The sequence below is a fragment of the Archocentrus centrarchus genome, chromosome 7 (genome assembly GCF_007364275.1).
Source record: "Archocentrus centrarchus isolate MPI-CPG fArcCen1 chromosome 7, fArcCen1, whole genome shotgun sequence".
NCBI lineage: Eukaryota > Metazoa > Chordata > Actinopteri > Cichliformes > Cichlidae > Archocentrus > Archocentrus centrarchus.
Genome location: NC_044352.1, coordinates 22,196,551 through 22,211,428, shown reverse-complemented (window position 1 = coordinate 22,211,428; position 14,878 = coordinate 22,196,551). Strand labels below are relative to the sequence as shown.

The following is a 14,878-nucleotide window of genomic DNA, read 5'->3' as shown; positions in this document are numbered from 1 at the left end:
TGTACCCATAAATGGCATTTTATTGTGTAATGCACTACTCCGCGCCAAGCAAGGAGTAGTGACACAACTATATATGCATATAAATCTACATCAAGATATTTATGTGTCTTTGCACTCATTGCTAAGCTCATTTTTATAAAATCATTTAAATAAAAATATGTATGTGAAAATATCAGTTTGAAGTCCCACATAGGCTTGAAAGGAATGTTGGACTGAATTAAAAAAAACACCTTTCCAGGTTTTCTGGGGGTCTTTCAAAGTGTTTGGACCTGAGCTGCTTTTTCACTTTTCATTCCAGTCTTTGTACCTGACCATTTTCAGAGGAATGTTTTTGCTGTTGTTGCTTCTTAAGCCACTAAATACTGACCCCTCTGAGCATTACAAAAGCACTTTACTCAAGGGATGAATCACTTTTGTGTCTTCACATAACAGACAACTTAGTAAAGAAGCAATAGGAAATTGTATCTTTAGCCACTTTGTTACTAGCAGCTTGTCACAAAAACTCATAATCATTTCATTAGCTGAATTTATGAAAAATGCCAAAGATAACAGTTTGACATTAAATAGTATTTTTGTACCAACAAGGTGATTCCTACAGAGCTATTAGCTGAAAAATTGGCATATTTGAGCATGCTGTGCAGTGTATCCTTAAAAATTTTGAGGAAACAAGACAAGTGGAGACCTAAAAATCTACAGCAGATGAACAGTATCTGAAAGTTGATGGATTTATTGATGCAGTCAAGTGCTGTCAGATTTTGATCTACAGTGCTGTACAATCTGGAAAACATCTGATTCGCAAAGGCATGAGAATGATCCCAAACACACTGCCAACGCAGTAGAAGCATACCTGGATAGAAAAAAAAAAAAAAGAAGAAGCACTATCAGTCATGGATTGGCCTCCCCAGAGAGCAGAACTCAACATTATTGAAGCAGTGTGGGAGAACAAAATGCAGCCAACATCCAAAGAAGATTTTTGAATGTCCTTCAAGAAGCCTGGAGAACTATTCCTGAAGACGACTGAAAGAAATGACAAGAGAGTTCAGACTGTGTTGAAGAAGAAAGACGGTCATGCTAAATGCTGACTTTGGACAAACTCTGTTTTTACCTTATGTGCTATATTTCTATTTATGTCTGCACATGTTTCAATCAATTCCTGTACCTGTTTCCCATTTTCCTAGCAAGATATAAATGAGGGGCGACTAAAGACTTTTGCCCAATACCGTATAATCTAATAATTATAGGCAAACCGTTCATATTTGCATGCATAGATGCTAAATGGTATCTTACTTGTGTGCTAAGGCATCATCTGAAAGCAGTGCAGGGGTTGAGAAAACACAACTATTTTTCCAACATAAGGTTTGAGCAAAAAGATTCTTGGTGGCCTCTAAAGAGTGCATAATTTATGATGGGCATAAATTTGCAGTTAATTTGCAGTTAATTTCAGATATAAACCAGTCTCTCACCTATCTTTCACTCCTTTATTGCATTTGAAGTTGAGATATTTTAAGAAACTTTTAAAGTGTTCTGATTTTCCACCTAAAAGAAACTACATTTAGAACAGCACCAAACAGACGCAAACATATTCGAACACTTTTATTTCCAAATATAAATAAACACCTCAAACCAAAATGAAAAAAGTCTCACAGGTATCAGTATTGTGCCGTTTTGAAATTAGAATTATTATCATTTGGATATTAGTTGGTTACAGCCACATCTATTTGACTTGTCAGTATAGCACAAGAAAATAATAAATGTTAAACATTCACAAATATATACATATGTTCTTTACTATAACAAGCCTAATGGAATGCTTTTTATAGCTTTAATTAGAAACAAATGGAGACACTTAACAGTAATACGACAGCCTGTTAGAAAATCCTATAAATCCTGCCTATAAATATAAAAAAGAAAACTGGATTTACTACGAATAAAACCAATGACAGTGCACTTACATTATATAACAGATTTAGAAAATAATATTCAAGCTGCACAGTATGTACAGTATACTCTACTGTCTTCTTCCATGAATGCTACATATTAAACAGACAACTGAAGTCTTTGTTTGCCACTTCCATGATGTTCAGTTTTATCCTGTCATTCCTCTGCTCGACTGCCCGACATCTAACAAAGCAGTTCCTGGGATTTGTGGGTTCCTACTGTACACAGTAGGGAGCAACACGAGCTCTGCTTGTTGACTTTTATTATCCCCCTGATAGAGATCTGTTGTTTGCACACGTCCAGACGAGCGCCGGGCCATCCTTTTGTTTTATGACCATCTCTGCTGTGTTGCCATGGCACCGAGGCCTCTGGCCCCAAAGTCTAATCCTGTCCAGTGTGTTGAAATTCCAGCCGTTGGCTGGATCATTCCTGTATCACAGTCGTACTCCCAAATGTTGTCATAGTCTACTTCCTGGTCATCTGGTTCTGCGGGTTCGAGGTATGAATGGCGACCTATAGGAATGAAAGAAGATTAGCATACTTGTAGTTTCAAGCAGCGAAACGCAAACCTCGCCCTGCTTAAATAAACTTGGAAATGCTCCCAAAGAATGCTCTTACTGCAAAAACCAGTACAGTAACATACCACTGCTGCACCACCTGCACTTGTTATTTATGGTCTCTTTCAAATAGTAAAAAATGTGCAACCTGTCAAATAATATCACTTGGTAATGACAAGTTTAACAATGAATCCGGATGATCAGATCATCTGGAATCACCAGATCAATTCTAGTCTTGTTTGGTCTGTGATAGCAGAGCCTGTGTGAGCAGTTGTGCGCTGTCAGTCACAGTAGAGTGATAAATCCAATCTGTTGAGCAGTGTTCTCTTACACTGAGCTTCACCCTGTTGAGACATATGCTCCAACGTATTTAGAGCTACACTAAGCTCTAATTCGCAGGCACATTTTCACATTTCCTGCACCTTCAAATCCGCAACCTTTAACCTTCTCTCTACCTGCTGACAGACCCAAGAGTTCAATCAATCCAAAGTGCATGCAGTGTTGAATTTACAGTGCGACGGAGCGCAAGCAATGTTCTGTGTCCTTTTAGGAAGGCGGCTCACAGTGCTGACTTTCATAACTCAAACTTGTGAGGAAATATTATGCTGCAGGTTTGAAAGAGTGCCCTTTTCTTCTCCACAGAGCTAAATAATTTAAAAAAAAAAGAATAGGACTCTGTGTCTTTGTTTGATTACTGAAAAGATTTCTTATCAGGTTTAGGAGCACAAAATTACGCACAGGTACACCTGACATAAAGGAATGTTTGATTTGGCTCGTAGCTGCGTGCCTTTAATTCTTACCTGGTGAGTAACCATAATGCATCTGAGCGGCCTTTCTCACAGAACTCTGCGGGTGAAGTATCTGTCGGCAGATGTGAAAACAGACACAGTTACTTCCTAGGATCAGTTACAACAAACACCATCGTGGTTTCTTAAAATATGTTTTTCATCTGAACCTGTTTAAAATATCAACTGCAGCACCTGCAGTGTTATACACTTGCTGTGCAACCACACAGATCACCATTTCACTTTGTGCTATCGCATTCCAGAAACAGTTTGTCCTGGGAGATGAGTATCTCCATGCCTCTCACCTGTTCTTGCACTTGACTGGGTGCAGGCAGCAGCTTTAGCCTCGAAACAGCCTCTGCTCTCTGCTGCACTTGGCTTTCAGGCGTGTCAATCTCCAGGTCCTGAGACTGACCCTGGGAGTTGGTCAGAACCAGGCTTCTCCTGCAGCGTCTGCCCATTGGAGGGTCATGTAGCTGGAAGGAGGAGGGTAGGAATTGGGGCTCCTGTTGGTGGTGCTGGTGCTGAGGCCGTTCTTGCCAGCACCGCTGCTAAAAAACAGGAAGGATAAAATATGCATTTTTTTTTTTTGTTGCAAAGTTTCTGTGTTACAATGGGCAAAATAGTAACTAGCTCAATAAAATACAATTAAACCAAACTAAAATAATAAAATGATTTATCGTTTTAGATTCAGAAATGGTTAAATCATGGTGTAACACTTTCATACTTCTATAAAAGACATAACTTGTTCTAAAAAAAGCACTATCACCATGACCAAATACTTGTGTTTATGTGTGTTTGCACTGCTTGATATCAGACAGGCTGTGCAGGTGTAAATTGAACCAATGGATCCAGTATCAACTGGCCCACTTACCACTGGCCTGGCCTCATCCAAGGAGTAGATTTCGGGAGTGCAAGGCTCATCGTACAGAGGCGACAAGGGTTGTCGTGGAGCGCACATGTCTGAGTGGCGCTGGGGGATGTTAAGGGAGTAGTTCAGGGATGTCTGAGGAGTGCTCCAGCTGTTAGACTGGAGAGCATTCAAACAGAAGCAGGAGTTAGTGTAAGGAGGGAAAGGAACCAATTTTCTGCCATCACATAAAACATTAGTCTGATTGCTTAATAGGGGTTTTGGACTAATGCCAGGTATGATCTGCACCGGTGGAGCAGTACTGATACCCTCTGAGTGCAGCAAATGTTTTCAGACTGGCTCAAGCTTTGTTTATGAATTCTAACAGAGATTTCATTCCTTGCATCTTTGAATAAATTGATCTTTCAACCTGCCTAAATGCCAGTCTTACTCCATTTGTTAACACCCTATATATGATCGCTACTCCTCTGCTTGGTGTCTATTTTAGGTACTGCACACATGACACGTAAAATACGTCAACAGTCTCAAAGGGAATATTCGGTTATCAAGTTAGACGCAAGACTGAATTACCTTGACAAGTGGAGCTTTCTCCAGGCGCTGCGGGCTGCCCCGATGCAGGGCAGAGTAGGGTTTACTGTAGAGCTCAGACACCATGGAGCTCTCTGCAGGCTGGAGGTAGGAGCTGTGCTGAGGAGATGAGTAGCGCACTGACAAAGGTCGTAGGTCGCGCTCGGGCCTGGTGTGGGAAGACACACTATTGGTTCTGCTGCCCAGCTGGGCAGTCTCAATCGAAGAGGGACGGCTGGAACTGTACTGTAAAGACCAGAACCAGAGAGAAAAGTCAGCCAAGAATGGAAGCTTTATAGCACATGTCCCAGCACAGATTTAAACTGCAAGGTCCGGGCAGCAGAGACGGTCTCATTAGGTTTTGTTTTCTCAGGTTTTTAGCAAACAGAGTCATGTGGGTACGAGTTTAAAGGGTCACTATCAGAGCATATTTCTCCCATATCTTACTTAATTTAAAATTCTTAGATTCTTCTTCTCACACACAACATTTAGTACCAAAAGTCCAAATCCAAAAGTTGTTTTCACAGCTAGACATCACTTGGGAAAAAATTTGTGACTTTGTTTTGGTTTTCTGCTTCTTTACTAGAAGGCTGAAGGCTCAGCACCTGAGCATTTGTAACAGGAGCACTTTGGTCTCTAGATCTTACTTAATAATTAACTTTGTGAAAGAAAGCATCTGGTTGCTCAGCTCCAACAAAACAAACACAGTGTTTTTTCACAACTCCTCCAGTATTTATATCTGTGCAAATATTGGTGTGCGCAATTAAGTTTATTAGGTCACTTGAACACTCCGGCTTGAGAAGTAACACACAGCTGACTTACACAACGGGGCTCAGAGTACCCCGGGGTGAGAGGGTTTTCATCGTGAAGGGGCAGAGGAAGGTTTCGGGATCCTCGTCCACTCGGTGGTTGGCTGGACTTAACAGACTCCATTTTTCCTTGGCTGTGTCCACTCCACCGGTCAAACTGTGGAGCCTAGAGATTGAAGGGCACAAAGTATGCATTAACAATGCAAAGTAAGTGACTGTGGATAAAGCGTTCAGACTTCTGTCATGTCTAGACCTACTGTAAACTGTTAAATAGGTAACACCGTAGCAAAAATAAAGGAAGTCAGTCTATAGTCATGCTGAGTGTTTGTTTACAAAAGAGGCAAGGCCAGACTCATAATCCGCTCCACCCATATTTTCACAAGCGATAGCAGCTGTGATCGATCTTTTTTTTTTTTTCACACTTGTCCCCTGAAAGCAGGGAGAGCAGTCCTCACCTCTGTCTTTGTCGGGGTGTAGATGATGTCATACACTGGAGGGGGGGGACTGAGAACAGGCACATCAGCAGCTTTGAACTGCTGGATCCAGTCGCAGAACTCCATCCTATCCACACAGGACACCACTATGGGGTTGATCATCTTGCCTGGGAAGACAAGGGGGGAGGACAAAGCCTGTCATTTGGTCCACTTGCTCACTGGAATGTGCTATAGTGAGACTGTCATTCAGCAGGGATAAAACCAGCTCATTCATAAAGGGGTTACACTCTGTGACGCTAGCAGATTCATGGAAAAGGCCACTTAGCGTAAAACATGCACAAGAATGCACACTCATTAAAATCCCTTTAACGAGTCTATCGATGTGACTACAGAGCAGTTCACTGATTCACGGTGCTTACCTTCAATCATAAATGTGTTGGGCTTGACGTCTTGACAGGGCGTGGTCACTGTAATCATGTTGAGCGGAAGTTTTCCCTGCAATTGTAATGACAGTTAAACACAACTTCCTTATGCACGCTCTAAATATACTGGATGCACTGAGCCCAGGGTGTGATTCATTTGAGTATCAGAAGGAGGTCAGTCGGTACCTTATAGAAGAGTCCGTCGTTTTCCTCTGAGAGGATGATCAGGGTTGATGGGTACATCACCAGCAGCCTGTCATTCTGTTCCTGAGGACACAGAGTGAGCTTTATGAAGCGTGTAGTTCTCTTTTATTCCAGTAAAATTTTTGCACCACCTTACCACTTTTGTATATCTTGTTTACATATTTTACCAGCTACGGCTGTTTAGTAGAAACATGTTTGAGCCAGAACTTTTTTATTTTGGAGGACAAACAGGCAGCAAATGCTTCTGAAGGTAAGAAGGAAACCCTGATAACTGAAGCAAAGATAAGATATGAATAACCTATGAGACCTGGTGCAAGCATTAACAGCACCACCTGTATTATCCTTTAATACTGCACTGTGAGAGATACAGTTTAAATCTCAGTAGGATTTCCACTCAGAACCAGTTAGTGGGAGATTTAAAGGTGCAGCAGAAGGACAGTTTATGTTTCCACTCTCACTCTCACTCTCTCTCTCTCTCTCTCTCTCTCTCTCTCTCTCTCTCTCTCTCTCTCTCTCTCGGAGGGTGTGTCTGGATAGACAGCTGACATTCCAGCTGTGAGGTGAGTCGAGTCGCTGCATGAGCCAAGCAGATGCCTCTCACACACCCTGGCCCTAAGTTTCACACACTTCAAATGGGCTGCCGCTTTTTCCCACATAGAATTAATTGCAGATATCCAAACAAGCTGTGTCATGACTACTGTTTTCACTGGCTGCTGCGAGAAGCCGTGCTCGCAGTATTTGTTTGCTCTCATGTCTGATTTCGCTTGAACGTAGTCATATATTTTTCAAGAGTAGGTTGCAGGTGTCTGATGCCAGTGGTGCACCTTGACAAGAAAAAAAAGAACTGTGGCATAGGGTGCTATTTGCTATTATATAGAGACTCCACCCTTTTCATTCACTCCTTACAGTATGCTGAGCTAGTGATTGTGTTGCGCAATGTGAAAACTATGTGAGTCACCTGGATTAAGGGCTGATGTTATCCTGCCTATAATCACTGTGAGAAAAAGTCCCAGAGTTTGAAAACACGTATGTATCATGAGTTACAGTCTGCTGTACTGTATGTTCCCATAAATAGGCAAGTGGCCAATTCCAGTGATTCAGTCTTGATAAGAAGCAGAGGTGACGTACCTGGCAGGGCAGGTGCTGCAGTCGGACTTTAGTGACGTATGTGATGGGACCCAGGCTGTCTCGCTGGGAGCCTTCCCACTCGTGGATGGGCTCTCTGTTGATGGAATTTCTCAGCTCATCTCTTCTCTCAGAAGTGTTATTCCTGTTTAGCTATAGTGAGTACACAGGGGATGAGTTAAGTCAGTCAGACTATCACCTGCATAAATACAAAAAGAGTTTTGCCTTTCCTGAAACTTCAACATGTTTATTCTACTTTCCTTCTCTGGAATGTCACTCCTGCTTGTACACTGACACTGTTTTTAAGGAATTACGAGTCCATTTATTTTCTTTTTTCCATGACACATCTACATTCACGTGTTTCATCGACCGGTTTCCCACCTGTGGGTGTAGAGTCAGCACTTTAACCCTGCACAGATGTGAGGGTTCGTTTGATGTAGGCCGTGATGCGGTCAAGGCCGCTCCCTAGTATTCAAGCCTGAGGGAGAGCCAGCAGTGAGTGACCCACTTGACTCACCGAATCTACACGCACGCACACATCCTGCTTTATGAGACAGGACTGAAGCCAAAGTGTTTTCCTGCCTAACCCAGCACATGGCTTAAGAACACACTTCTACCAGAATGTTCATTTGTCTGTAAGGCCTAACGTAATGAAAAAGGTAGGCGAGGTTAATGAACTTACTCTCACTCTGGTGTAGTTTTCAGGTGAAATTGCAGTGCCTCCATTAGCTTCAATGTTTTCTTTGAGCAGCTCGAACCACAGGTCCATTTCTTCTTGGTTGGCAAAGTAGACGATTATGGGGTTTAGGCTGACACCTGCAGAGTGTAAAGGTCACAGGGTCAAAAAAGTAAAGTGTTTCCTTTTTCCACAAAGTTTTCTCTCACAACGGCAGATTATTAATGTTCACACTCTGCCTGCTTTGATGTTTAGAGTGAGTTATGTAATAGGGGCAATAAATGTGAACACATGTTCAGGATAGTTAACCACATGTAAGGCCTATGCTGGAAAAGCCCCCTTTGACCTGCTGTGTTTGGTATTTAAGGATTGTAGGAGACTTTCCTTCCCACAGACTGCTTATCCAAAAAGGAATGAACAGGACCTGGTATGAAGAGAGCTGGAATCTCCCTCTACCTATCAGTCCCACACATACCAGAGATAACCAGCTCAGATAGTCACATCGTCTATTTCATTCCCATCCATTGGCTTTTTACTGTAATCGTCTGGAACCGTGACCCTGTTGACCGCTCCCTAATGAGCTGCTCGTCCGGAGTCTTGTGTTGACTTTCTTTTCTTGGCAGCTCTTAATTTTTGACTTTTACCCAAGCGCTCCCTAAAAGTTAAAGTTTACTTTTCACTCCCTCAAATCTTTCCTTTTTTCAAAGTTCAAGCCTCGTGAACATTTCCCAAACTTCTCTTCCAGCTTTCAGCCGGTGAAGTCATTAACTTTTGTTAAAAACGTGTCTCAATAAACATTTAACTTTCACAGTTACAGATGTGAAAGCTTCCAGGAATTTTCATCCATCCTCTTGTGCTGCGTTTGCTTCGTCACCCTCCGTCTCATCGACGGCACATTTTTGGCTCAGTGAGAGGAAGACGTGGGCCTCCCTCACAGCTCTCGCTTTTGACTCAGAACTTCCTCATGCTTCCTCTGAATGTTTCCTGCCACTGATGCCTCGGGAAGGTTAACGAAGCTTAAAACCGAACAATAAAAAACAAATGAAATACAATGCAGTGGAATAACAGGCTTGATCTGGGAAATTGCGAAACCAACTGTGTGAAAAAGAAGCACCGAAGAATGTCAATATTGTGACAGCAAAGTTTTCACTAAGATGGTACGGATAAAGACATTAACACAGAAACCTTACACCCTTGTATTTTACAGAGTGTGAAAACACTCTGTAAAATACAATCTCTATGACCGTCTATGACCGCACATCTCCTGTGCTGTTACAAAAGCTGTGCAGCCACAACAGCTTCTTTTTTTTTTAAATACATTTTAAAGTTTCAACTTGAGGCATTAACCTGAGAAGTTTTTGAAAAGCACTATAGATTATATGCAGTGACATGATTATGAGCGGTAGATTGACTTTTCAGCTGGGCAGACTGAAGTGCACCTGTTGTCTAACAAGCGGGGCCTTTAAGGCCAGCTTGCCCCCCTGACCGAGGGCAAAGGGGCCCCAGCTCTAGTTAGTTTGGGTTTTGAGAGGAGGTGAAGAGGTGAGAGGGGTTGCAGGACCTTTGAATCCCCAGAATGTGATAACACTAGAAATGCTGCAGTCTGCAAATACTGGGTGCTTTCTTTTGTGTTTTTCTCAAGGGAGGAGAATTTTTACTTTGATCTATATCTGATGAGGCGGTCAGACATAGCTGACCGCACAACAGAAGATTTTTAAAAAAAAAATTGTGTCAGTCTGTCTGAGTGATAAAATGAGCCATCCCCCAGCTCCAGTTCATCCACTTTCAGTCCACTAAGTGATCAATTAACTAAATTCCACACAGCCAACAAAACAAAACAGTATTATTAGATACCGCAGCACAGTGCCAACAACCACGTGTGTCCTTTCTGGAGAAGTCAAACATACCGTTTATTTGAAAGGCGAATTCCTGGGGTTGGCTGTGATTGCAGTTCTGCTGCAGGCTGCAGATAGTGAGTTCTTTCAACGGAAGAGTCCCCTGCACAAAACAACAAAAACTTCAATCACGCTTCTTTGGACACAAACGTTCTTTCATTCATACACTAAAAACCATTCACTGCATCATTCTCACTCCTGTTATGCTCTGTTTGAGCCGTCTGTTCAGCTCTAATTTTTATCCCCCCAAAAAAAAGGAATTAATCAACATGACAGTGAGGTCAGTCTTGTAAGCCAGTGATGTATTCTTGTCTGACTTCCATTTTCCGTCATCTGTAGTCTGACTAATGCAGCTCACAGGTGCTTAGCTGTCTCTTTTTACGGATGGAGTTTGATTCTCAGCAGGCTCTGCACGCCGATGATTAATGGCTGCTCATGCTTTACGAGACAGGTGAAGAAACGCAATCCTAACTTCTGTTTACCAACAAAGTGCTGGTTGACAGGAGATTTATGTCAGAGTGCACGATGACATAAAACTAGATTTTTTAAAAATCAATCTTGAGAGCGTGAGGACTTAAATGAAGGGATCACTGATAATGTGGCTTGTGTTTAAAAGAACTCACCTGGTATGTCAGTCCGGTTGTGTTGTTGGAAACGAAATGAAGGTGTGTCTGGAACAGATCCAGGTAGCAGTCATGTATATCCTGAAGAGAAGGTAGGAGAAATGGAAGAGTGAAACAGAGTCAGATGTGCCATGTAGCAACATGAGGATTAGTGTCTTGCAATAAAACTACAGTCCTAGGCTGTAGGAACAGGCAGCTGTGTGTGCATATAGGCGCATTTGGAGGCCCACATTATTACTGTTTATTTTGTATCATACCATTTTACAGTACCCACTGTCTTCTAGCCTGTTGCGTTATTATTTTGCTGTGTACAATACAGTGTGTTCTTTTGCCACGATGACATCAGTCCTTCAATTAATCTCTCTCCCCCTTTTTGACAGAGCTGTTGTGTCACAACTTTAACAAATTGCAGTTCCCACCGTGAGGAGCCAGCACATCCTCTATCTGTGCCTGGGATCAGACACACTCTCTGTACCCTGAGGTTTTCTCATAGAGCTGTTTCACAACCGCAGCATATGCAAGCATGTCCAAACACAGGCTGCGGTCGGCTTTTTGGAAAACGGTTTGGATTATTCACAGCCGACCACCGCGTAAAAGCCGGCAGCGAGTTTCATTGTATTTGGTGGCTGCAGTGAAACATCCTGTTACTCTCCACCTGTTTGTTTGGTTTTTTTGGGTCCTGACACTCACCAGGTTCATGACTGGCATGATGTGTCATCGTAGGCTTGGCCATTGTTTGAGATCACTTTAACCACAGAAAGGATTGTGCAGTATTATCTTTGTTTTCTTTCACAGTTGCGTTCCTGGCATTGCAACATAAGGCGATTTTGCCCCGCTCACCTGGCAGTGGACGAAGCGGAAACGAACTTTGGAGCTGTGAATCATCCGTCCGTAATTCTTCACATTGATGCTGCTCTTCTTCCAGCCACTGATCGGGTCGTAAGCAAATGGAGGATCCCATTTGATGTTTTCTATCGTCTGCAGGTCTTTAGGGGACATTTCCTGCAACCAGTCACAATATTAGTTCAGACATGTCATGAGTAAAGCAGTCAAACCTGAATTTAAAGATTGGCACACGTGTTGAAATTTGTAGCCGAGCAGTTCTGTTTGCCGTGCAGATGAATGACTTATGTTTTCAGAGCTGATCGGGGTTCTTACCTTCCTCGGGGTGACAGTGCAGAGGATATTTATGATGCTGTTAGACTTCTCCTGTCCCTCTTGGGGATTGTACTTGCGAAACAAGCGACTGCTGTGATGAGAAAGGAAAGCTATGTGTTAATACTCACTCTCCAGTGTTTACCACCTAATCCATGTTTGTTGTTTAGTTCATTTCCTATCATAACTTCACATCCATAAGGGTTCAGTGTTGTCAGATATATACAGTTAGAGAAATGACCTAAATCCAATGTTTTTTATAGTACATATTTTCATATCAAAGTCAAAGTTCAGTTTAAATCATCTTGTTTGTCTCGTAAATCAATCAGCATCCCCTCCTTTGACCCCATTCTATCAATGCCAACCCTCTAAATGATAAGAACAACTGGGTCTTGTGCTTGTGATAGTGAGGATATTCACAGGAAAATCAGCATTCAATATCCCTCTTTGTTTTGCATGGCCCTCATCTGTTACCATTAGTGTCAAATCTTCACGAGGAAGCTCCATCACTGCAAAGATAAGGCTTTAGGGACTGCTTTTACAATTTCCGCTTGTAGTTTATCTGCTTATCTGTACATATGTGTACCAGTGTCCTCAGTTTAACAGTGCGGGCTTTTGTTTTCAGGGTGGGAATCGCGGGCTGTCTATTCAGGAAGTCAATGTTCAGAATGAATTATTTATTAGTGCCTAGCAAACAACCCTGTTCCAAAAACACTTTTTAAAATGTACTCATGCGCTTTGAAAAAATCTAATGGACATGCTGCAGTCTGCAGTTGCAAAGTGAAAGATGTGTTGTAAATAATAGACAGGTAGTGAATTTGCACACCCAATATTCTCCAAGTCACTGCTGTGGTATTCAGTGCCACTCACTCCCCTTTTCTTCAGGGAATACCTGAGCCTGGCCTGATTCGCCAACACAAAGAGTTTGTAGGGTAACAGAAAACTGGAACACTGAACGTATTGTTCGTGCTGATCCAATGATCCAACCTAGAAGGTGTATCACTGTTCAAGTTTGAGCCGTTGAGCTTTTGAAACCAACGGTCGTTTTAGAGTTGCCCGGCTCCTTTTTTTAATTTGAGAACTTTAAAGCTACATGGGATGACCAAACTAGATCCTGAATCATCACACAGCGCCCAGCAGAAGAATGGAGCTGAGGTCAATTGGAAGCAGATGTGGTCCAGCAGAGTTGGCTGAACCAAGTGTAACATGCCCAGGTATGTAATCCTGGAGGATTAAAGAAAACCAGATAGAAAACTAAGTGTGATCCATTCATCTCAATAGTCACACATGTTCACAGCCTTTATATCGGATCACAAGCTGTAATCTCATTTAATCATCATTTAATAATAATAACAGCCCACAATTAATCATGTTAAGGTCTGGATTTTTTTTTTTTTTTTTTTGGTGCGAAACCAGATTAATTGACAGCTGGCAGATCATCTTCACAGAGAAGCAAAGAGGGGCAAATGGTAACTGGATCATTGACACCGTTGGCCAGACAGGCACCTCTCAGGCACAACTCCGGGACTATCCTGTATTATGATACTGAACCCAGCCCCACAAAATGCACAACCTCTGTTTAACCCCACTTCTCAAACCCCAAGAAATACCGAGAATACCTTCCAACTGGAAGTCAGTGTCTAAAATAACAATCTGCTGTCAAGGGCATGACATGTGCTCCGTTTACACACTGACACAAGTACAGAATGAGCACCAGGACAGAATGAATTGTTCTTACCTGTTTCTGCGTATGAAACTCTTGCTGGAGAATCTGAAGTTGTGCTGGGGGACACATGACATACTGCTCCCCATGCTGCTGTCCTGTGCTGGGCTTTGCGCCGCTGTGTAGATAAACTCTACTCCTTCTGTGATGGGTGAGTGTAATCCAGGAGTGCAGTGCGCTCGCTGCTGAGGTCAGACTTGTACTGAGGCAGAAGTAGGCAGGGTGAAGAGTCAGAGTATGAGAGCCTGTTTGCGTAAAAGGGGTGGAGTTTGGGGCTGTGTCACAACCGGCTGTGTGTGTGTGTGTGTGTGTGTGTGTGTGTGTGTGTGTGTGTGTGTGTGTGTGTGTGTGTGTGTGTGTGTGTGTGTGTGTGTGTGTGTGTTGAATAAGGACTCACACTCCCCTGAGTTTCCCCTGTCTGCTAAATCAATCCCAACAACAAAGGCGAGGGGGTTCAAGGAGAAGTGTGCCATTTCACACCTTCCTGGAGCCAAATGGGGCTCATTGTTGGCTCAATGCTGCAATAAGTGGCCACTAAACACACTGGATGGTGTGTGTCAGTCACAGGGGGGAAGATGGGAACTTCTGTTGGCATGCCCAGACATGAAAATGCCTCCACACTCAAGTATTCTATTTATTACTGCAAGGTAAGTATCTGGCAATTTTTGGTTAGTATTTTGGGAAAAAAAGCACAGTGTAGATCTTAAAAATAGTCAAGACATCCCTGTTAACCCAAAAAGATGAAAATACCTGGTGTCACGTTCTTTTCAGAGCGTAGCTGTGTGAAATATGATATTCTCAGGAAAAGGAAACAGTTTAAAGAGGATGTTTGCGAATTTAAAGGTTGAAATTTTCACCAGGCAAGAAGTGTATGCAAACATATCTTGTTTGCATTTTAGGAGGATGTTCCCAAATTAAATATCCACCACCTAAAAGTGAGAGTCACTCTAAGAAGTTCTTTGGGAATAATAGGTTTCAACACCCACATCTGGGAAATGTGTCATTTTCCAGATTTCCAGTCTCCTTCACTGGAACCTGACAATTGGTCTTATCAGTCAGAGGAAGGAGTCAAAACCTCATGATCATGCTGCGTC

General features: G+C 42.5%; 1 protein-coding gene across 2 annotated transcripts; it reads right to left on the bottom strand.

Annotated features, from left to right (window-relative positions):
- Nucleotides 1-1,599: 1,599 nt before the first annotated feature.
- plekhn1 (pleckstrin homology domain containing, family N member 1) lies at nucleotides 1,600-13,969 on the bottom strand. Of its 2 annotated transcripts, none has more exons than XM_030733808.1 (16): nucleotides 13,800-13,969; nucleotides 12,065-12,155; nucleotides 11,747-11,908; nucleotides 10,907-10,987; nucleotides 10,296-10,386; nucleotides 8,395-8,528; nucleotides 7,716-7,865; nucleotides 6,570-6,650; nucleotides 6,381-6,456; nucleotides 5,983-6,128; nucleotides 5,541-5,693; nucleotides 4,722-4,964; nucleotides 4,155-4,310; nucleotides 3,586-3,828; nucleotides 3,296-3,356; nucleotides 1,600-2,451 (listed from the first exon to the last, which is right to left on the bottom strand). In XM_030733808.1, the coding sequence occupies exons 1-16, from the start codon at nucleotides 13,871-13,873 to the stop codon at nucleotides 2,267-2,269; spliced, it is 2,127 nt and encodes a 708-aa protein (XP_030589668.1). In that variant the 5' UTR covers nucleotides 13,874-13,969; the 3' UTR covers nucleotides 1,600-2,266. The 2 variants fall into 2 exon arrangements, with proteins under 2 accessions (XP_030589668.1, XP_030589667.1); XM_030733807.1 differs by having other exon boundaries at nucleotides 1,601-2,451; nucleotides 3,586-3,831.
- Between the last annotated feature and the right edge of the window lie 909 nt (nucleotides 13,970-14,878).

Excerpts from the sequence above, each read along its gene's own strand:
- plekhn1 (XM_030733807.1), bottom strand. The coding sequence starts at position 13,873 with ATGGGGAGCAGTATGTCATGTGTCCCCCAGCACAACTTCAGATTCTCC. Across the intron at positions 6,457-6,569 it reads ACGACGGACTCTTCTATAAG|GGAAAACTTCCGCTCAACAT; the intron begins GTACCGACTGAC and ends TTACAATTGCAG. Across the intron at positions 4,965-5,540 it reads GGTACTCTGAGCCCCGTTGT|TACAGTTCCAGCCGTCCCTC; the intron begins GTAAGTCAGCTG and ends TGGTCTTTACAG.